This window comes from Hippocampus bargibanti, linkage group LG05 (genome assembly GCF_051943395.1).
Source record: "Hippocampus bargibanti isolate YZ-2025 linkage group LG05, ASM5194339v1, whole genome shotgun sequence".
In the NCBI taxonomy this organism is placed as follows: Eukaryota; Metazoa; Chordata; class Actinopteri; order Syngnathiformes; family Syngnathidae; genus Hippocampus; species Hippocampus bargibanti.
In genome coordinates, this window is record NC_142738.1 from 14,250,478 (window position 1) to 14,274,606 (window position 24,129).

The 24,129-nt window shown below is 43.1% G+C and overlaps 1 protein-coding gene across 4 annotated transcripts in view; it reads right to left on the reverse strand.

The window, feature by feature from the left end:
- The window catches only part of frmd4a (FERM domain containing 4A), a 196,836-nt gene that overhangs the window by 83,860 nt on the left and 88,847 nt on the right, over positions 1–24,129 (reverse strand). For 2 of the 4 annotated variants that reach the window (XM_088996801.1, XM_088996800.1), the window contains exon 1: positions 19,682–20,004. The exons of the other annotated variants lie outside the window; for them this stretch is intronic. In XM_088996801.1, the coding sequence (XP_088852927.1) occupies positions 19,682–19,801 (120 nt within the window). In that variant the 5' untranslated portion in view covers positions 19,802–20,004. Of the gene's footprint in view, positions 1–19,681; positions 20,005–24,129 lie in introns of those variants that run through there. 4 annotated transcript variants of the gene reach the window in all.

Consider the following 24,129-nt stretch of genomic DNA (forward strand, 5'->3'; position numbering starts at 1 on the left):
ATTCTGTCACGGTTTGCATGGTGGTAGATCCCAAAAAAGCAGGCATGAGGGAGCAACGGGGTAAAATTCACAAATTGTATTAAATAAAACAGTGTCTGAAACTCATGACAAAATGTAAAGTTAAGTGGCCTTGTGGCGTCACCGGTGCGCATCGCAGCTTGGATGTCTTTCAAGCCCTTGATCTTTTTGATGTGCGTCGCACCCTGACGCATATCACACGCTTGAAAATGGTATAAAAGGAGCTGTCACGAGACAGCGAGAATCAGACTCATCTCGGACTCACAGACTCGACCCTTCCCAAATAAATCCGCTTCAATTCCAAGCCGCAGCACTTCCAAATGCGCATCGGCGCTCTGCGCTGACGCTCCTTTCTTCTTATCGCAGGCTCCACAAGCCATGAATCCATCCAGCCGCAGACTGTCCAACAGCACCGACCGACCTTTCCGCTGAACAAAGCGGGGCTGTGAAGATGCTGCCCATTACAGGCGCAAAAAAGCACAATGGCCCAAGAGCTGTCCAGCGATGACAGTCGAATGGCACCGACATTACTCCCAGTCAAAAACAGTACTGGTATATTCATGCTGCCGAAAAGGCGCAACCGCTCAGTACAGTCTCCTCCTTGATGAATGTCGTGATCAAAAATGCTGAAAAACAATCCGTATCCATTCCACACGACGCACAACAACACAAAGTGACAAAAGAAAACAGAAAACAAGACAAAAACAACAAAAAAGCAAGGCTCATGAGACCACTTGCTGACGGCTGCCTACTCGGGCGCCATCTTGGACTCCAACTTGAAACACAATACGACGACTAATCGCAAAAGAACCCATTGTTAAAAGTATTAAGGATTGTTTTTATTAAGGATGTACCTACCACAAATGCGCCCTTGCTTAATTCATCGTAAATATCCCTTGCTGATAATTTTGCTCCAGTTGTCATTTGTCCATACGCTGTTCAGCATGTTGCACAATGCAATGTTTGGGTTACGTCGTCTGCTACAAGCCATGTGAACTCCTTTTTTCACGATGCTTTTAATAATAACAATAATACATTTAATTCCTAAGCGTCTTAAAAAACTCTCAAACTAGCCACGGGATAATGTTCATTTACGTTTTGTAGCGTCATAAATTTTGTTAGCTTCTTTTGAATCTTTCTTCTGGGGCTGAGGTTCTGTGCCTCTACTTTGGAAAATGATATGCAAATGCACGACCTTATAACGCTCGGGAAAGTCCGGAAGCACAAAGCAGGCTTCTGATTGGCTGCCGTGCTGAGTATGCAAATTGCCAAAATTCAGACATTTCCAAACCAAACGAAGAAATCTTCGTTCAAATGTTTGCTCTATTGAAAAAAGCAAACATTTGATTTGAAAAAAACCCACTTGTTTTTCTTTGTTTTTTTTTTCTCCAAAAAGCTGTCGGCCACCCGGGCAGAGACGTTTTGTAAGTTGTACGCCCAACCTAAAAGTTGCACGCCCCGGGCATCCAGGCAGACATTATTTCGGCCAATGAATAAAGTCAGCAGGAACAAAATCTGCGAGGGTGAAGCAACACATACAATGACCCGACAACGAATGGTCATGCCGGGAGTCCTTTTAACTACCACTGATTGGAACAACCAACACGTGTGCAGGTGCAGGGGGGCCGACAGCGCCACCCGTTGGTTTCCAAACAGATTGTGACAGTACTGTTTTCTGAAATTATGCTAATCGACAACAAATTCACCATACACAAAGATTCCTGTTGCCCCGATTCAACATTTGCCCTTTACATTGACCAGGACGTCTCAGATACTACACACGGCAAGTAAAAAAAAAAAAATTCAGTCATATCTGTATTGTTTTCATTGATAATCTGACACTAAGGTAAAATGACACGAGCAATTATGCAATGAGGCGAACATTTTTTTGTCTTGAATGCCAAATATTTGACAACCCCAACATTTAAGTGCAGCACAATTAGTGGGAGGCCGACACAACATCCAGGGACTACTAATGGATCCATCAAAGACCTAGCTGAATCCAAATTCGGATAATACTCGCTGAAGATGTTGAATACTGATTTAGCAAGTTGCTGATTCACTGACGTGTTTTTGCTCAGCATAAAAAAACAACACAAGTAATACAACAAGCACATTACAGCAATCAAAATTTACCAAAGAGGCGGTTTTAACCCGAGGCAGCCTGGAAGCATAGTAAAAACAAATATGTGTGTCCTCCTTTCAATGCTAATTTGGCAGCAAGCTCCTTCCTAGCAACTACATTTCCTGGAAGTTTCTCTGCATCCTGAGCAGAACAATGACAAAAAGAGAAGAGTAAAAGTTGATCTTGTATCCAGTGCAAGGGGAAAACTGCATTTGTGTGCTAATGGCAATCGATTTGGCACAACCAGTGCTTTCTTTTGCATTTATGGAGCCAATCAGGCACAGTCAACCCATGATAGCCCACGGTACATATTTTGGACAATTTGTGACCAGCAATTGAAGGAGGTGATGCATTAAGGCACAATCCATCAAAAGGACAGATCTTTGTTTTGTTTTGTTTTGTTTTGTTTTGTTTTGTTTTTTTTGTTTCTGTGGCGTGCAAGGAAAATCCTACCTGGTAGCGTGGCGTTGAAGTACACACATAGGTGTGTCCTAACTGCAGAGGAGCGTGAAACCTCCGCACAAGCATCACTGCCCCTAAGGAGACCATGATGGTGGGCGCATGGAGCGTCATCTGGGCCAGTCGAGGGATCCTCCATAACCGGACAGACATGCACAGGTGCTGTTTGTCTTTTTAAGCATCCACATGAGCCGTCACAGATAACTTTTCCCAACATCAAGGTGATGATCAGCCTTTAATTTCCTCCTGAGACCACTAAGGTAAAATAATTGGCTCACATCTGGATGTGAGCCAGAAAGAGCTTCCCCTTGTGCTTTCTCTTTGATCAATGTCAAAACCCTGCAAGTCCCACACAGCTAATGGTCCCCGGTGAGGGTCTTCTTCATTCCCCACTGCTTACTCTCACACTCAAGTGACATTTCTTCTGTCCCAATCACAGCCACAAAAACAAACATTCCCATGAAGAAAATCCCGGCGATCTGCTTGTTGCGCTTACTCTCTCTTTGGTGGTTGTTTTTAAGGTGATACGCGCAACTGTTGCATTTCTGCAAAAGCTGAGCGAACCAGTTACATTGAAGTATGGCGCTCTACATCGCAAAATTATAATTTTATTTAAGGAATCGGGGCGGGCCGGTAGTCGAGTGGTTAGCACACCGGCTTCACAGTGCAGAGGTCGCCCGTTTGCATCCCGGTCCGGCCTCCCTGTGTGGAGTTTGCATGTTCTCCCCGGACCCGCGTGGGTTTTCTCCGGGTCCTCCGGTTTCCTCCCACACTCCAAAAACATGCATGGTAGGCAGATTGACCACTCCAAATTGTCCCTAGGTGTGAGTGTGAGAGTGACTGTTGTATGTCTTTGTGTGCCCTGTGATTGGCTGGCAACCAATTCGGGGTGTCCCCTGCCTCGTGCCCGAAGACAGCTGAGATAGGCTCCAGCAACCCCCGCGACCCTAATGAGGAATAAGCGGTACAGAAAATGAGATGAGATGAGATGAGATGAGATTTAAGGAATCACGAAGGTCCGTGTGACTGGTAAAAAAACATACAGTGAGACCTCGGCTTATGAACACCTTACCTTACGAACTTTTCAGTTTACGAACGTCAAATTTATGAAAATTAAAACTTGAAATACGCACTACTTTTCGCGATGCACACCCACCACGGCTGGCGGAGTGATCTTCTGATCTGGCGGAGTGATCTTCAGATCTTCGGCGGAAGCACACGACGAACAGCGCTCCAGCCGGTGCACCTTTCCACACCCCCTCTCTCTAAATTCACACGTCGATCGCCTCCGAGGAGCTTTTTGCAGATAATTTTATATTAGGAAATGAATGCAAGATGATCCCTTAATAATCACCGTCGAGGAGAAGAAGGTGATCATTGAGAAACGAACGAGGTGTGCGTTTGTAGCGTCACATGTGCACACCGTGGCTGTCATGTGAATCTCATCCTGACACATTTCTCACGCTGTGTGTCACTTCCTTGAGAGTAACTTTCTACGACCATTCTAAAAATAAAGAGCCCGGTACCGTTCACCATTGCTACCATCCTTTGCCTAAAAGCTTTACACAAAGGCGTTATTTAGTCGATGCTTTCACGTGACTAATGACACCGAACTTGTCACGTGAGAGTTGACAGCTGGGACGGGACCGTCGCTCGCGACCTCCGCCAGCCGAAGAAGACACTTTCATTTCATTTCAACGAGTGTGTGTCGCTGTGTCTTGTGCTGGCCAGTCCAAGAGTTTTCTTTTCCCGAGGTGATTGTTAGCCGCGATCGCATAAATTTGGTGCTTTCCGGGATCGCGAATGTGCTGGACAGATCGCACACCCCGCCCCGCCTTCTTTTGTCGCGTTTTATTCCGCGTCCGTGGAATCATCGGCGGATGCAGATGACAAGTGGATGCAGATGACATCGAGGAGCTTGTTGCTGACCAAAATGAGGTCCTCAACACAGAGGATTTGATTTGCCTTCAAGAGGACAAGCAGAAGCAGACCATTCAATTTTTTGGGGGGATAGACACTTTTCACCTTACACACTCTGTCTGGGAACCAATTAAGTTTGTAAGCCAAGGTCTCACTGTATTGCCATTGTTTTAAGATTTTGAAAAACATCAGTGATCATTTTCCTTAGCATGTCTATGTCAGTTTTCATTATAATTTATCATGAAGATAGAAGACTGGTTTGACTAAATCACATGTTTTGGCTGAAAATGTTTATTTTCCACCAATCTGCTATAACGTCACACGTAATTTGCAGCGCAGCCACAATTTGCATCCTGTACCACTAGGCTAATACCAGTGTTTGAAATAACGTCTGCCCGTCTGCAAATTGTAAAACGAACGTTCGTTTGACAATTTGCATACTCAGCACGGCAGCCAATCAGAAGTCTGTTTCGTGCTTCGGACTGTATTGTGACCGTAAAGTGTACTTGAGAGTTTTGAAAGGCGCTTAGAAAGAGGAATCCATGTAGCTTTTAGCAGACAACGCAACGCAAACATTGCATTGTGCACCATGATGACAAACGACAACTGGATCTTCAGCAAGGGATGTATACCATAAATTAAGCAAGGGAGCATTTGCGGTAGGTACTTCCTTAATTAAAAAAAAAAACCAAACATTTATACTTCGAAACAATGGTTATTTTTTTATTGCGATTATTGGTCTTATTGTGTTTCAAGTTGAGAAAAATAGGTTTCGGCAACTTTATGGCCAGGCAGGTAACTTTTCAGAGTTGTCTGCCCTGTTGTATGGTAGCTTTTTGTCATGAGTTTCAGACAATGCTAATAACAAGAGACAATATAGTTTAGCATTCTTTCAATCCATGAGTGTTTTGTCTCCACTCCTATCCGGGTGTTTGGGAAAATCATTTTTCGCATCCTGAGAATCTGGACATATGTGGTCCAACATAAATCTTTACAACAATGTCCTCTCTCTCACACTCCACAAATACCTAGATCCTCTCTTCAAGCACCTGACTGAGTACATTTTCAATTATTATCTTAAAGTGGTGTCACATATACACACATAATACACATGAATACACAGACACTGTAACATCATACATCAGTTTCAGTGAGGACATGTGTGTACCAACAAAGTCCTTCCGCTCATTCAACAACAACAAGCCATGGTTCACTCCCAAACTCAGGCAGCTTAGGAAAGAGAAAGAATCCGCATTTAAAAGCGGCGATCGAGCAGTTTACAAGGAAATTAAAATCGCAAATTGTTGTACACTGCTATTATTAAGTTATGTGGAGAGGCTTAACAAACAGTTCTCCGCTAACGACTCTGCATCGGTGTGGAATGGCCTGAAAGCAATAACAAATTATCGTTTACCATCCCCCCAAGCAGTGTACAACAATGGTATGGCTGATGAGTTAAATACATACTTTTGCCGATTTGAAAAGGACACCCCCATTTCCCTGGTCTGCCCACCATTACCAGAAACTACCGTATCTCTCGCCCTCTGCCCTACAGATCCACGAACTGGACGTTAGACGGCTCTTCAAGCATCAGAAGATCAAGAAAGCTGCGGGACCTGCCAGAGTGTCCCCCTCCTGCCTGAAAGTCTGCGCTGACCAGCTGGCTCCGGTCTTCACACAAATCTTCAACAGATCCCTGGAGCAGTGTGAAGTCCCATCCTGCTTCAAACAGTCTACTATCGTCCCAGTTCCAAAGAAACCAGCACCCTCGGGATTGAACGACTATAGACCTGTTGCTCTGACGTCTGTGGTCATGAAGTCCTTTGAACGCCTCGTGCTGAACCACCTAAAGAACATCACCGGACCTCTGCTAGATCCTCTTCAGTTTGCCTGCCGGACAAACAGGTCTGTGGAGGATGCAGTCAACATCGGACTGCACCACATCCTCGACCACCTTGACAACACAGGAACCTACGCAAGGATCCTGTTACCATCATCCAAGAACTCCTCATCCTCAAACTTCTCCAGCTTGGTGTGTTCTCTACGATCTGCCAGTGGACCCTCAGCTTCCTGACAGGACGGACACAACAGGTCAGACTGGGAAATATATCATCCACAACACGAACAACGAGCACTGGAGACCCGCGGGGATGCGTCCTCTCTCTATTGCTCTTCTCTCTCTACACGAACGACTGCACCTCAACGCACCCAGCTGTCAAATTCATAAAGTTCGCAGACGACACCACGGTCATCGGTCTCATCAAAGAGTCTGCGTACCGACAACAAGTGGAGCAGCTGGAACTCTGGTGCAGCCGTCACAACCTGGAGCTGAACACGTTCAAGACAGTTGAGGTGATTGTGCACTTCAGGAAACATCCATCACCACAGCTACCCCTCACACTATCCAACTGCCTTGTGTCAACCGTTGAGACCTTCAAGTTCCTGGGAACCCAGGACATGAGGTGGGAGGTCAGCACCAACTCTATCCTGAAAAAGGCCCAACAGAGAATGTACTTCCTGAGGCTGCTAAAGAAGCATGGCCTGCCACAGGAGGTGCTGCAACATTTCTACACGGCTGTCATCGAATCCATCCTGTGTTCTTCCATCACCGTTTGGTTCGGGGCCGCCACAAAAATGGACAAAATCCGACTTCAACGGATGGCGGAAAAAATCATTGGCACCGCCCTACCCACTCTCGAGGACTTGCACACTGCAAGAATCCAAACTAGGGCGCGGAAAATCCTACTGGACCCTCCGCACCCTGCCCACCACCTTTTCCAGCTACTCCTCAGGCAGGCGCTTCTTCCCCCAAGCCATTAACTCTTTGAACTCTTTGAACTCTTTCAACAGTAGCCAAAATGGAACTGTATAGTGCCACTTAGCAGTTTTTTTTATGACGATACTAGTGCAGCGTGTTCTACCGGAAACAAATTCCTTGTGTGTTCTACATACTTGGCAATAAATATGATTCTGATTCTGATAACCAAGAAGCAGCTCTCAGTGTCGAAAAGTTGGTGATCTCTGCTTTACATAGCCATGGTAACAACTAAAATAAGTCTCCAATATTAGTCATTTTTCAGAGAGAGGATTATCTGTCTCTGTGTGTTGCGCCACTGATGGTGCTCAAATCTGATTCAGATAATGTTTGGGTCAAAGAGACTATACAAAAGCCTGAAAAACAGATGGCTATTGGGAAGAGCCTCACCCTTCATCAAGTTGGAAGCTTCACTTGATGACATCATGGGACTAGAATGTCCCCTCTGTGCAGAATTTCAGCCCATTTAAAATGAAAAACTGCATAGTTTCTCATCAGCCTATCTCCGGGCCTCATGCTCTTGCCCTCTCAGCAGTGTCCTGAGAAACCCCGGAGGAAGGCGGCATATTCCTACACTGACTTTTCCAACATGAATCAGCTGGTCGGGCTGGAGCAATGTCGAAGTTTGGACACGCGCACCTCCGCAGAGGCAGTAATTTACGACAGGAGTAAATATTTGCCGAGGTGAGAGCTGTGGGTTTAGGGGCCGCATTAAACTGTTCCCATGTTTCCCTGTGTGCATGCATGTCACACTGAATCCTGGGAAAGGTCACACACGGGTCCACTATAGTAAATAATCAGTCACAGCTGGTGGAATATAAAAATACCATTTCTGATAGACAGATTAACACGTCTCGATTTGTTTTTTTTTTTTTTTTTTTTTAAATAGGAGTGCTGATTCTTTAAAGTCGGTCCATTTTAAAAAATAATCTATGCCAGAAGTAATGAAATGCTAGACTCTTAGATGGCGGAAAGTGAACATTCTTTAATAAATTGTTTCAATCTGTTTATTACCACTTCCAGTTGAAGTGCAGTGCCAAACTCAACATAAAACAAAGAGAATCACACAAGTATTTAAAACAACCACAAAACTTGGTATTGAATTGGTTACAACTTGGTGAATGTTATGAATGTTTGTTTTACATGTACAATATTATTGTGCATTTTCCAGATCGAAAATACAAAAAAAAAAAAAACACAAAAAACAATAAAATCCACATCCACATATTCACTGTTTGTTTGACGATGTGTCATGAAATATTTAAAATGTAAAATATGTGCCTGGCCTTTACAAAGGTTGGGCAACTTTGTATCTAACCGTAGAACCGTAATCAAATGACCATTTAAAAACAGTTCTACAGTGGATGAATCAATGTTGCACACAGCCACCGCTGAAACCCACCACCGTGTATTAGCTTCTTATGACTCGTTCTTTAGAGGTTCCACTGTAAATTCGTGTCTGATCAGGTCATCAATAACACGTCTTTCTCTTTTTCATGTGCATTCGCTTCCAAACTTCATGCCTCCTTTCCTCATCTCTACTACATCTCGACTCCACTTGTGATGAGCTACTCTCCTATCCCTCCTCCTGATCTCATCTTCACTCAGGCGTATGCATGAAGCATGATGTGTCAGAGGGAAATGGGTCACAAACTCTACCAACGCGCAAAAGCGTTGCAATGCGAAACACTCTGATCCAAACCAGTGAATGCACAAAAAAGTTTCAACAAACACTGCAGTAATATGATTTCTAATTCAATGTTTCCCAACAATCATTGAGACAATGGTATGTAGTTTACATGAACATGTTAGAGCACACCACCAAATAGAAACAATTCAAGCTGAGCATGTTAGCAGCAGCTCAACTCACTTTACAGTAAGTATCATTTTGGCAGATAGGATAAAAAATTGTTTATTGCTCCGGGTTGAAGTTTACTCTACAATCAAAAAGTTAAACAAAGTGTTACATGTGCATTTGTAACAACCACTTTGTTTTTAAACCACTTGCTTGATTCATGGGTGAACAAATAATGGGAAACACAATAGGCTCGTTTTAACTCACATTGATATTGAGCAAATGATATTTGAACACAATTGACAGTGTATCAGAATCAGTATTTCAGAATCAGAAAGCCTTTAATCGTCCCATGGGGAAATTTGCAGTCCACAGCAGCATTTTGAAAGGGGTTGGGGGTGGGGGGGTGAAAGGATAAAAACAAGATATTCTAAGTAATGGGTTTATCTTGATCATTAAGCATAATAAAAAATGTCAGAAGACTGAGGGGTATGCTGTAACTGTGCAAAAAGTTTCATAAAAAACTGTATATCGTGCAAGTATCAAGAAAAGGCATATTGATATATGTGGCTGAATTGATAAACAACATGTGGCTGTGCTATTTACAGTACAAGAGTCCTGTTTTTTTTTCCACATGTGATTATGAAGACGTAGCAAGTCCCCTGAGTAATATATTCCTCAACATCAGAAATACAGGCAAAAAAAAATCTTCATTCAAGATAACACGGTATTCTGAATTCAGTCAACCATTATGATTTTGATGCAATTCACAAATTCACTTAATTTTAAATCAGGTCAAATCTGGGTCTGTTTTCATGAAGACAAAGCTATTCCGTTCATGAATGACAACAGGTGGACACATTGGTTAATTGTATGTTGTGCCATCTTGTGGAGGAGCATTTAAATGCTTTGTCTGTCCTTGGCATCGATAGAGTAAGAAAGACATTATTTGTTGTAAATAAATATGAAATTGGATAAGTCCCAAAAGATTTCTCCCGGCACGGGTGATTGCGAATCCGCATGTGCTGCTAATGTGTGCGCATGTGTGTGTGAATACTTGTTTTTCATAGTGATGTGTATACATGCACAGATTATGATATGTGTAAAGAAAACCCTTTGCATTATTAGGACTATCTGGTCGGACACAAATTGGCCTAGTTGACGAGCAAACATCCAGAGTAAAGCGAGCATGTTGAATAAGCGACAACAGAATATGTGTGTACGAGCACCAGCTAATCATTCCCTCCATCCACTTTGCCTTGCAGATAAATATTAATGAGGATTACCATGTTACTACAGTACACCCACAGGAAAGCAAACACACACATAAACACACGCACACACACACACACACACACACACACACACACACACACACACACACACACACACACACACACACACACACACACACACACACACACACACACACACACGCACACACTCTTGGCAGTCCATCGAAGTCGAAGATGACGTCGCTTCCATTGCTTTGTGGGGTATTGGACAGTGGTTATCGGCGCTGGCGTCGATGCCACTGTAGGTGACTATGAAGCCCGATTCTGGAGCCACAAATCCTGCTACATTCAGGACATGTGAGGCCAGGACCGGGCTGGCGAGGCGGTACTGAACTTTTGTTGGAGATCTTAAGTGGTTGTTTTCGAACACACGAGTACGCAATCTGCCAAAAGCTTTGGAGGCTTGATGGATGTGGGCCTGGACGTCGTCGTCAATTAGACAGGAGGGTGTTAGAATGCTGCCGAGGTAGCTGAATTGTTGGACAACCTTGAGGGGTGTGCCACTGAGGGTGAACGCTGGGGTAGGAGAACTCTCTTTTGCCATGACCTCCGTTTTGGTTACATTGATCACGAGACCGAGTGATCGGTAGACGGAGGACATGGTATCAAGGGTATGTTGCATGGCAGCTGGGCTGTGGGCCAACAGAGCACAATCATCTGCATACTGTAGCTCGTGGATGTCGCTGATCAGGGTCTTGGTCTTGGCCTGTAGGCGTCTGCTGTTGAACAGGCTACCATCCAGGCGGAATTGGATTTGTACGCCGCCACCTTCCTGGATGGACTTATGGAAGAGGAGCGTATCTGCCATCAGGAACAGGTTAAATATAGCAGGGGCCAGTACACAGCCCTGCTTCACCCCGACTTCCACAGGGAACGGGGAAGATTGCTGGCCACCAACAAGTACAGTTGCTTGCATGCCGCTGTGGAACTGTTATAGGATGCCGAGAAATTTGGAGGGAACACCAAATTTCTGCAGTATGGTCCAGAGAATGTCACGTTAACTGTGTCAAATGCCTTTGTAAGGTCGATGAAGGTGATATAGAGGTCCTTGTTTTGTTCCTTGCATTTCTCCTGAACTAGGCGCGCAGCGAAGATCATGTCCAGAGTGTTTCGATCCTTCCTGAAACCGCATTGTGTCTCTGGGAGGATGTCTTCGGTAATGTGCGATGTAAGACGGAACAGCATTACTTTTGCAAGAATCTTGCCAGCAACAGAAAGTAGGGAGATGCCACGGCTGTTGCCAGAGACTGACTTGTCCCCCTTCACACACACACACACACACACACACACACACACACGCACGCACGCACGCACGCACGCACGCACGCACGCACGCACGCACGCACACACACACACACACACACACACACACACACACACACACACACACACACACACTACTTAAAAGAAAAACATTCACTCAATAAGAGATGGGCCCAATTTTGCCAAGTAAGAACAAAAAGAAAAGGGGGCACATGCACAATAGACACCATTTTATATGACATTTTGGCAGGTAAAATGTCAAGGACATCACGTATTGGGCCACACAAAGACAGGAAGATGAGGGCACACACCACATATGTACACATAACCACTCCAGACTGACATCACCATGAAGAAATGTCCAAATAATAAAAGGTGGGATGTAACAAAGGCAGGAAGACAACACGCACACTCGGAAGAAAATGTGCAGGCCATTCCCAATGTGCACAACAAAAAGTACATTATTGGTGCAACACAACAATAGAAAGATAAGGAGTTGCATACAAACACAGTTTCTTTCTCTCCTTCCCAACCCTCCCACCCCCCCTGCCTGATATCAGCAAAGGAACCACACGATGATCGTGAGACAAGAAAAAAAAAAAAAAAACACACCATGAATACAATTACGATGCTTTACGCTGTCAATCAATGAGCACGGATTCACAAACATGAAAATGTTTCGCACGGTATTTTAGTTCCATTCCATCCATTACTCCTCAATTTCTTTTTGCAAGCAAGGGAAATCACAACCCCCCTGCACCTCCACAACTCCATCTCCGACGGAGGATGTTTTGTTAAGGCCAAACGAAACCACTCTCACCATAGCGACCAGGCTAGCGTACTGTTTCCATAGAGGGTAAAAGAGAGTAAGCAACCACAGAGACACAGAGGGAGATCGAGAGAAAGACAGAGAGAGAGCAAGAGAGAGAGACAGAGAGAGAGAGAGAGAGAGAGAGAGAGAGAGAGAGAGAGAGAGAGAGAGAGAGAGAGAGAGAGAGAGAGCATCATTAACGGTTGACGGACTTCCTCCGGCAGCCAAAAGACTCTTCATCATTTGATCTTGCTCATGGACTTAGAATGCAGCTGTGCCATGTGGCTACAGGTCTGATTTTTGTCCGTGGGAAAAAAAGATAGGTGAGCAGAAAAAAAATTCATAGCGTACAGTGATGAAAGAGTGGGAGTCTCTTCATTCCCTCCCTTCGCGTCCTCTCGCATCTCCAAAACATGCAACCTTGGGGAGCAGAGGGGGTTTCCTTTCACTGTCCTTTGTCTTTACAATTGGACTGACTGGCCTCAGCTTTCCTGCCTGAAGACCTGAAAGGCTTGAAGAGATCACACAGAATCAATACAGTATGTTAGCTCCCACTTAAAGGAGCTATTTGGTAAGAGCAGTACAATGAGTGTAAACAATAAGTACAATAATCTCTCTTCGTAATGCAGTTTGCTTTTTACGGTTATTGTGGATTTTTAAGACATAAATGAAAGGTATCTGCATGACTGCAATTTAAAAATACATATTGTTGGTGAAACAAATTGTCATGCCTCCAGATGGTCGTCTGTCCACTGGCCGCTTAACAGCCATGGCTATCCTGAACCCACACAACAACAACTCTACATTTGGTGACACTAACCTCACACATTTTCAATCTAAACACAATCCAAATACATGGATACAACATGGAATGGTGAAAACAAACTTTACAATCTTAGGGCCACTGGAATTAAGTGAGTGGGCATGTGGGCGTTACAGTATTTCTCCAAATGAATCCTGACTGTGATGTGTGCACAATTGGATCATCGTGATGAGCATTGGACTTTGCAGCCACAGGGCTGACCTTCTCAATGATTGGCGCCAACAAGATGTTTAAAGATAACATGGATCGATTTGTATTCCAGTCTCGCTTACCCCCTGCTTTTAAAGGACTAATATAGATGGCGGTAAATTACAGTCAGTCCATTGTCTGGTATTGTTTTGCTGCTGAATGTTCCTGGCATATATATGAGTGAACTTTTCTTCTGTCGTACATGCCTTCCTTCTTGCTGATCTCCTACTGACGTTTCTCAGAGCGCATTTAACCCCAGAAAATCCCCCCAATACTGTTTTTCCAAGATTCCAAAGCATTGCCCCTAATTTGTGTTCAAACATGTAAAAGTAACAAAAACCCCCCTTTTTAAAAGAGGGCTTTGCTTTTTTACAGCTCTGATGGTTTAGATAATGTTGAGAACACGAGTAGAAGAAAAAAATGTTTGTCGTGATAAATCTGGGAGTGTCAGTGGAGGAGCCAAACAAACATTACTGATAGACAGAAAAGTATTCTTAGCCAGCAATCTTATAAAAGCTATTCAAATGATTTCACTCAGCTGGAATTGAGAGCATGTGTATTTCATCAATGTTGACACATGCCGAAAAGGATACGTTAGGAAACGTGCTAGCAGTGTGCTTTGCTTTACCTCAACCGTTTGGAACCTAATAGGGTTGTTTAAATGTTGTAATTCTGTAATTCAAAAGAACCAGAATACTCTCTTGCTACTCCAAGTGGAGACACAGAGGACCCAGAGCGTCATGAAGGACAGATGGAAACAGATCAAGCACAAGCTTCTGAAATTAATGTCAGGTATCACCCCACTCTCAGATTCGTGTTCGGGCAAGGGCACCTTTATGCCTGTTGCCTAAAATGGTAGGTGTGTATGCATGCATGCACATGCAATAACGGTCAACTGTGGGAGGTTGCCTTCTGGAATAGTAGACCGTTGGTCAAAAAAGGTGAAGATCCAATCATTCTCCCTGTGGCTCTCACACTGTCTAAAACTCCTCCACGGCACATTTTACACATGCAAAGCTTTACTGAATCTTGCCTTGAATGTTTTGTTGATGTGTGGCTCCTGCTTGCGCCCTCTCATCCCCTTGTTTGTTATTTTTCTACCCCTTATTTCACAGTAAAAGCTTGAGCTGCTTAAAGTGATAGCGGGTTAACAAAGGCGGGCAATAATCCTAATTCAGATTGTTCACAGAGGTAAACATCTCCACAACAAACTGTTTATACTTTCTTCTATTTAATCTAAAGCGGACATGAGATAAGAATTGGGTCTTTTCCACCAAGTCTGGAAATGAAATAACCACTTTTTTTTTTTTTTTGGGGGGGGGGGGGGGTTGCCTATTTCTGAAAATGTGTCTAACTCTAAACCAATACGCTTCTATTGTAACCATCCTCACACAGTTTCTCTGACAGTGGTTGGATGAGATAGGCTGCGAGAAGATCCTGAGCTACTTTCAAGCAGCAGCTGCAATCCTGTTCTCAGACGACACCCTTAACAATGAAACGTGGTAATTTTTAGCTTGACAAGGCCGCCACTGTATTTAAATGTGACATTGCCCCACCAAACAAAATGGCCACAAAAGTATCTATACGCTTTTCAAATAATCATAATCTTGTCTCAATTTACTCCATCATTTATTTACTTCATGAGGAATATAGCTGTATGATGAGCAGCAAAGATTCATAATGGCTTCTGCCATTTGGTAGAAGAGTATTTCATTGCTGTGCTTGTCAATATATGTCACTGGCATAGATAGATGAACTAAAATATATGAGTTGATGGGTTAAAAAAGGTGAAAGTCTGCTGCATTTCATGACCCTTGGGGCATTTATGATAATACATATCACATACTGTTCATGTTTGCTTTCTTTCCATGTCAAGGAAGTCAACACAAGTCAGCCGAGCGTGACAATTTCCAAATTGTACAAGGAAAAAATGCTGTTGTTTTTCTTTGCTTCATTAAGCACTTGTTTTATGTGATTTCCCTGTAGATAGCAATCATCTTACCAACATCCATCATTTACAGTGACATGGAATGGTTAGTCTGCTTTTAATGAGTGACAGAGAAAAAAAAGAATGTAATTTCAAAACGTGAGCGCTAGATATAGAAAGAGAGAACGAGAGAGAGAGAGAGAGAGAGAGAGAGAGAAACAGAGAGAGAGAGAGAGAGAGAGAGAAACAGAGAGAGAGAGACAGAGAGAGAAATGAAGTGTATCCATTAAAATTAAATCTCCATGCCAATCCACTGTTGGAAAGACGCTTTGATCCTCTCCTCTTCCATCTAGAACTGCTTCATGTCATCACAAAGAGGGTACAGCAAGTCCTGAAGAATGAATGTCTCTCTGTGTCTTTGTTTTGTCATATTGTCTCTATGCTGTCATATTATTTGTTATTTAGTTTTTTTTTTTTTCTTTTGACTTCAAGACGGCGCCGCGAGAGTGGCTGCCTTTCCAGTAGCTCATGTATTTTGTTTTTCTACTTTTCTACTTTCATTCCTTTCATCACTTTGGTGCACTTTTCTCCACTGTGAGACTAATAAAGGCATATCCAATCCAATCCAATCCAATCCAATCCAATCCAACGAATGGTGTTCTGAAGAAAGTAACATGCATGCTCAAAGATGTTTGCTCTACAGTGCTGGGGGCGTTCGAAAAAGCTGCTTCCCACATTTCCTAATTGCTTTTAATTAATTATTATTGTCTTTAACACAAACATATTTCTCAAACATTTGGTAAATATTTTCTGATCACGAGGCTATTAATACATTTGAAAAAAGCTGTAGTTCATAAGGTGACATCTGAAATTTTGAGGCTATTCTTGGCCTCGGTCAAAATGATCTCAGAAGATATCACCGAGATGCATGTGCACGGGACTAAAATCAATACATAATTTAATGAATATGTAATTCTAAAAGTAGCACAGAAATGTTTTATTCATTCCTGTTTATGTTAAAATTGTGCAGCATTTACGCAAGGAAGGTCAACATGCTACTTATGTTTAGACATTTTTCTGAAGTCAGCCGACATCGATGACAAAAAAAACTCTTACTGAACATTCCTGAGCCCAACCGGTCCTCCAGTTGAATATAGAGCAGTGGTCTCAAACTCGCGGCCCGCGGGCCAACTGTGGACCCAGAAAGAAGACTTTGCGACCCACCTTGACATGAAAGATTAATGTTAGTGTGGCCCGCATGATTGATATGAATGAAACTTGTGTGTGGAGCTGAACAAACAGCTGAACAAACCATGGAACAAACAGCCATTTTGGAGCTACAGAGGGAATTTAATCACATATTTGCAGACTTCAAGACGCACAAAGCCACATTTCAAATTTTTGCTGACCCATTCTCAAATGGATTCAAATGGAGCTCTGTGACCTACAGTGCCACTCTGCAATCAAAGCCAAGTTCAGGGATGTGAATGGAGAAGCAGACAAGCTTGGGCAATGTTTGAGAGAGTTAACCCCCAGCTTCCCTGAACTTTCCCAAATGTTCAAGCGGACCATGTGTCTTTTTGGGAGCACATACATATGTGAGAAGCACTTCTCCACCTTGAACTTCAATAAGTCCAAGTACAGGTCCAGACTTACTAATGAGCATCTTCAAGCCCTACTCTCCACTGCCTCCTCCCTCAAGCCAAATGTGGCTCGGCTTTGTGAAAAGAAGCGCTGCCAGGTCTCGAGCAGCAAGAAGTAGGCAAGAGAAGCCATGTTTAGGACAGTTCATGTTCAATATTTTATTTATGTTCAGAAAGTTAAAGGTTAAAGAACTGTGAATACAGACATTTGAAACTTTATTATTTTTTATTAAATAATTAGTTCCCTGTGTTTTTTTCAGTCGTCTGTATCTGCCTTTTGATCATTATAATTATTTTATTTATTTATTACTGGTTAATTTATTTTTTATTCATTTAATTCATTTTTTGTGTGTTAAAAAGTAAAGATTTTGAGAACATTACAATGTTTTATATGTGCTTTTCTTGTGAAAATCCTGATGCGGCCCAGCCTCACCCAGCCTCTGCCTCCAGCGGCCCCCGGTTAAATTGAGTTTGAGACCCCTGATATAAAGTATGACAATGCATGATGGCAATCACGGTGCAGACCTCCCACTTTGACACTGACAAAAAATCTGCCTTGCTCGTCACAAGCGATGTGATTTCACAAACTGGGGAGATGCAATTATGTCAGCCTGAGTTTATTCTGCTTTTCTTCCAATATTTTGACTTAATCTAAGTGTTTACATAACAACGTAATACAGTACACCACACTTCAAATGTCTCATCAATGGCCAGTCAAGGAGGTACACCCTTAACTGGCCACCCGCCAATCCCAACGCACAAATGCGTATTCACTAGTTAGACCAATTTAGTCTTCAAAACAAGATTGAGAAACAAAAGTGTAATCCCAAAGCCCCTGATTGTGAAGCAGATATGAAAACCACATAATGCCTCCGGTGGAGTGAAATCATGCATTTTAGACAGCAACGTGTGGGATCCACACACTCTTGTGTGGATTCAAAGAAAAGAAGTACAAAGAAAATCCTCAGCAGAGCCCGTGGCATTTACATTAATCGCATACAACAAAAGCAGAAATAATTCAAATACACGCCATCCCGTCATGTAATGTTGGCCTTGCTTAACACATCTTTTGATATCGATAAACAATTGGCATCAGAGTATACTTGCCGGGTGGCGGAAAGACATTGCCTACTGCTTCTATGAGGCAAAAATTATGTCAAACACATGTTTAGGGTTTGCACCATCAAACAACTAGTCAATTTTACCACTGTGCATCAGCAAATAGTCCGTCTGAGGGGCTAACAATCAGCATAATCAGGGAGGTGACAAGTGAATAAGTATCAATGATGTCATCGATTAATCGATGTAAACTCAAAGATCATTGCCTTTAGGTTGATTGCAATAAAAATCCATAGTCAATCAACCCCACCCGATATTCAGCAGAACCATTAACAGTCACAAGACTCCCCTCAGGTGGAGGTAATGCCAATAATCCGAGCAATTGATTAAAACATTGATTTGCCACTACTTTAATGAACATTAGATTAGATTAGATTAGATTAGATTTGATTAGATGGGAAGGGATGAGATGAGATGGGATGAGATGAGATGAGATGTGCCTTTATTCATCTCACAACGGAGAAATTTACATTTCACAGCAGCAAAAACAAAATACAGGCGCTCACGCGGCACCATATTGAAGTCAAAAACAAAACAAAAAAACAAATGTGACCCAACACAAAGGACACAGGCAGTCACTCAATCTTTCACTTTCTGCATTTTCTTTGTTAGATGAAGCAGCTCTAAATGAAAGAGAAGAGGATCAAAGCGTCCTTGTCACCAGTGAAGCGGAGACGTCATGATGGACTGTGCACGTCCTCTACAAGCTAAATGTTGAAAGCAAACACGAAGCTGGACCATCAATTGACGAAAAGAGATTGTCTTACATCTCCTGTCCCATATAAATCTGTTTCAATTCCAAGCCGCGACAGTTCCACATCAGCATGTGAACCTTGTCTGAAAGATTTGTTTACAATGACAATACCCTATGTTTAGCACACCTGGATGTTGTCTAAACAAGGTTTTCAAAGTCATATCGGCTTTCTGAGGAACACCATAACGCCAATGTGCACTGAAAATGAATGTGACACTTTTGAACTACACCATCATCAAATGTGCTTCCACATATGGTGGACAACTTTCACTGAAGATCACAAATGATTAATTGACCTGGCAGGTTGCAGCCTGTCTTTACAACCCCATAAAGATTAACTATTTGCCAGGCACATTCCATTTTTAAGTTTTTGATGGAATGCCATGAGTTTGCCAGCGCATTCACTGAAACACAAGGCGAGTGACAAACTGAGATCATTGTCCCTCATTGACACTTTGAATGTGAAGACAAGGTGACAACCTCGAAGTATCAGACAGATGGCAGAACACATTTGAAACGGCCCAGGATTGACAGACACACCAGTAATTGTCCACTATGGAGATTAAAGGCTTTGCTCTTGATTTGCCTCCAACTACAATCTAATGCCGTGCCCTGGATTAGCCTAGAACCACTTGCAATCCAATTGGAACACGCACACGCACGCACGCACAAGACATGCTATCTTGGTCCAAAGAGAGTGTGAAAAGGGAAACCAAGGGGCTCACCCGCTCACCGCTGTTCCTACGGAGAGTCCCAACCGGCAGTTTGAGCATCAGCCGGCGGGTCCTCCTAGGTGTCACAGCTCCCTGGACCAACATGGTACGCTCCAGACTGTCCGTGGGCATATGAGCATGTGTGCCGCCGTGAGAGGTTAGTGTCGGAGTGGGCGTCCTCGCCGTCCCGTCCAGCCTGGAAGCGGGGATCCACGCGAGCTTTCCCGCGTGCACTAGTCAGAGGGGTTGGGGGAGGGTGCTGCTGCTGTGCAGTGTATTTAGAAAAAGAAGAAATTCTAAGTTCCTTTCTTTGTGCTATCCATTGAGCCGCTTCACTCGATGCTGAATGAGTGAGTGAGAGTGGGAGGGACAGAGATACGCTTTTGTCTCTCCTCCTCTCAGTCTGACAGCAGAAACCCACCCCCATTATCTCCCTCCCCTTTACCCTTCCTCACTTCCTCCAGTATGGGGGATTATTAAAATCACGGGATTCATGTGATGGCATGGGTGTTATTAGCATATTCACTCGTAGGCATGAGCCAATCATCGTTTTGGTTGGGCAAACGCCATCCATTCTGTCATCCATCCATCCATCCATCCATCCATCCATCCATCCATCCATCCATCCATCCATCCATCCATCCATCCATCCATCCATCCATCCATCCATCCATCCATCCATCCATCCATCCATCCCTGTTTTAAACACTGCTTATACTGAAGATGTTTGAGGGGGTTGCTGAAGTCTAGCCCAAGACTTGGGAAGGGCTGTCTCCACCATGAACTGGTTGCCAGCCAGATACAGTGCAGAAAAACAGGACAATAAACATCCAAACTCACTTCCACACTATCGCCGATACACTTCCGTGATGTCGGCATGCAAATTATGCAATCGTATCACTACAGCCGTCAACCACTGCCCTGCAACCCTTGTGAGGAAGGAGAAGCTGATTACAAAATGGATGGATGGATGGATAGATGGATGGATGGATGGATGGATGGATGGATGGATGGATGGATGGATGGATGGATGGACATTCATTATCCGAACTGCTTAATGCTCACTCGAGTTGCGATGGTGTGCTGGGGCCTGTCCCAGATGTCTTCGGGCACTAAGCAGGGGACATCCTATATCGGTTGCCAGTCAATCGCAGGGCACACAGAAATGAACAACCATTCACTCCCACACTCACACCTAGGGACAATTTAGAGTGTTCAATCAGCCTGCCATGTATGCTTTTGGACAGTGGGAGGAAACCGAAAGACCACAAGGAAACGCATGCAGGCCCGGGGAGAACATGCAAACTCCACATAGGAAGGACCAGAGCCGGAATCAAACCTTGCACGTCCGCACTGTGAGGTTGACATGCTAACCATAGGACCACTAGGCTGCCCATGAATGGACATATTCTGCATAATTCTCTGGGACAACTAAATTAAAACAAGACTCTAGAAAGGAATTGAACTGAAGTGACATTAAAAATCTATTTTAAAACAGCGCCTTTGTCTCACATTATTTTAAAGCATATCTAAACATAATTATTTACCAAACTACAGTTAAAACACGATGTGGATTAACCTAAACAACATTTCAGACTTGTGTTTTATTTATTTTTTTACTTTATTGTTTACAATTTTAAACCTAGTGAAATATACAATGAGCTCAATAAAAATGTTATAACATTAAAATCAAATTTCTGCTTAAAACTGCTTGAAATAATGAAAACGTTTTTTATGCACAATTACTGATTTCGTCCATGAATTGTGGGCCAGCCAAGTCATACAAAATTAGCAGACACACCCACCGACTGGGACTACACATGTGTGGCTAAAGGGACCTCAAAAGGAAAATGTTTTTTTTTGCCATCTGGTAGGTAGATTATTGCTGAAATCCTACATCCCGCTTTCTCTCCCGCCACTGTCTGGATTTAGAGGGAGGGGTGACGGGTGGAATCACACACAAGCATTCATCAGTGAAGTCAAGCCTACATTACGTCTGTGTAAGCTCTCAGTCGTATAGGAGTGGTTCATCGATGAAAAGTTTTTTTCAGCCATCATCTGTACTTGTTTCAAAGTACAGATGACGGTTGAAGAAACCTTTTCATTGATCAAGCCTACATTATTTGATTGCAAGATACATCATCTGTATGCAAAACAGTCAGGAAATTAGCCAGACTTCATCCAAGCAGACTCAAATCCCCATCAGGGTCAGACGCCATTCAGCTGAATCAGCTTTCAGCAGCGCGGTCTTTACATGTCCATTAGAACTATTGGACCGGTGAAATATGGCATCGCCTGCCGAATCTCATCATCTTTCACATCCCAGACAGGCTTCATACATCGATACTGAGCTGTTGGCTGATTAACAGGGGAAGATCAACATTTGTGCATGGAGATAGAAAAAGTATATGCAGCCCCTGTTCAAACACCAGATTTTGTAACGAATGAAGAGACCAAGATACATAATTTCAACATGTTTTACTCCACTAATGAAACCGGAAACCTGTACCATTCAGTTGTAAAATAAACAACTCCAATAATATGAGTGCACACCTTCTAATAAGGGGGGGGGGGATGATCCAGTTCTGAATTATCCAGTGACATTCAAACTTCAGTTAAAAGGAACACAGCACAGACTTGCCAACTTGTAAAATGTTTCTGAGTAACCCTAGCCTCATGCCTCCGGGCTATTTCTTTTTCATCTAGAACAGGAGCCTTAGTTAGGATGGAAGACTTTGTGAACAGTTCCTAAGAGCAGTGACTGTATAGAGCAAAGCATCCTGTTTCTGCTGGAAGCGAAATACATGTCAGGGAAAGCCTAACAGAACAGCAAAACTTGATGTTGGGTTATTCACTTTAAATGGTAAATGGTCTCCCATTTAACACGAGTTTGAATATTGACTCAAGACACAGCCACATCCTCTGTTACAAGGTGGTAGGACACTTGTGCAACTACACATCACACACGTTTATACCCATGACTGATATTCAAAATGTGTTAACTTAAAGAAACACTAATCAAATATTATTTTGTAGCACATGAATGGTGGATCAAAAAAATAAACACAAATCTTTTTTTCTATTGAACATAAACATGTTTTTGACAGGGTGTGGAGATTTATTATACCTACTGTACAATTCTCATTGGCTGGACAGTTCATTTGGTATTAAAATCAGATTAAAGACAAGCCTTCTAAAAGATCATCTTTCTACACACCCGGATAAGTGAGGCCGACTCACCAGCTTTTGTGACATGATACACACATTGCGGCCTGACAATAACACGGGAGAAAATTATCTGCTGTGCTGTGGTAATCCCCAGTCAACATTATTTATTCAACAGGCCTTGCCCACATATGCACGCCTCCATGAGAAATATCCGAGGTTTATTTCTAAACTTTGTGTCAGCTTGGCAGGTAGGAGCCAGTGGTGTGAAGGAAACACTATACTTTGAAGGAAACACAATACTTTATTATATTTAAGGAGATTTATTTTATGATCTGTACTTTACATACATAGTTATTTAAATTGCATCATGAAAACATGGTGCGATTGTCAAGGAAGAAGCGGCACATTTCCCTTTTTTAATGAAGGGAATAAGTTTAATTTGTACTTGACACAGCAGTCTTTTTGACAGAAGTATCTATGTGTCTACTGATGGACAAGGCACGAGGAGTTTTGGCACTTCCGTAGAAGCAGATGATGGCTGGAGGTAAAACGAAGATTCATATCTGAGAGTGAGATCTAAGGTGAAGAGGCGCCATCGAGGCAATGGGTTTATCACCTTCACCAAGGATAAGACGACACAGTGAACACGTTAGGGGTGTGTTATTACCGTTTTTCCCCTTGAATTAATTTCCTTCCCCTGTCACCTTTCCAGCCGTGTGGAAGGTTGGGGTGATTATCTTTACATTTGCGTCCCAGGGCAACCCATCTCCACCAAGTCATTTGCGCATGATTAGGAGCTAAAAAAAGAAACATTAAATTGGGAGTATCAAGCGTTAAGACGAGTAATTCTTACATTCCTCAATGATCTGGGTCAGTTCGCACAGGCGGCCCTCAAAACAAATCCGCTATTAATACATCCCCCTGATAGTCCGATGTAAGATGTGACAGACCAAGACCAAACCAAGCAAACCAGAATAGAACGAGAGTCAATATGAAAAGTGAAGGTAATAAGGGAGAAGCAATCAAAGCAGGGGTAATTTTATGTGTGATTCTAGACGTCTACCTCCTCTTTGTTTCACGATGTAATAAAAAGCATCGTTGGATACAGGTTCTACATTAATTTAGTCTGATAACTCTGCCAGACTGTTTGTCTGCCTGTAGGCCATCTGACTCATCCCTACGGTCCTGCTACTCACTGAGCTTTTTCTCTTTATGCATCTGATTTGGATGATGACACCCGGGAGCTGGACTGCATCTCAATCCGCATGGGTACTTTCACATTAAGCACGGGA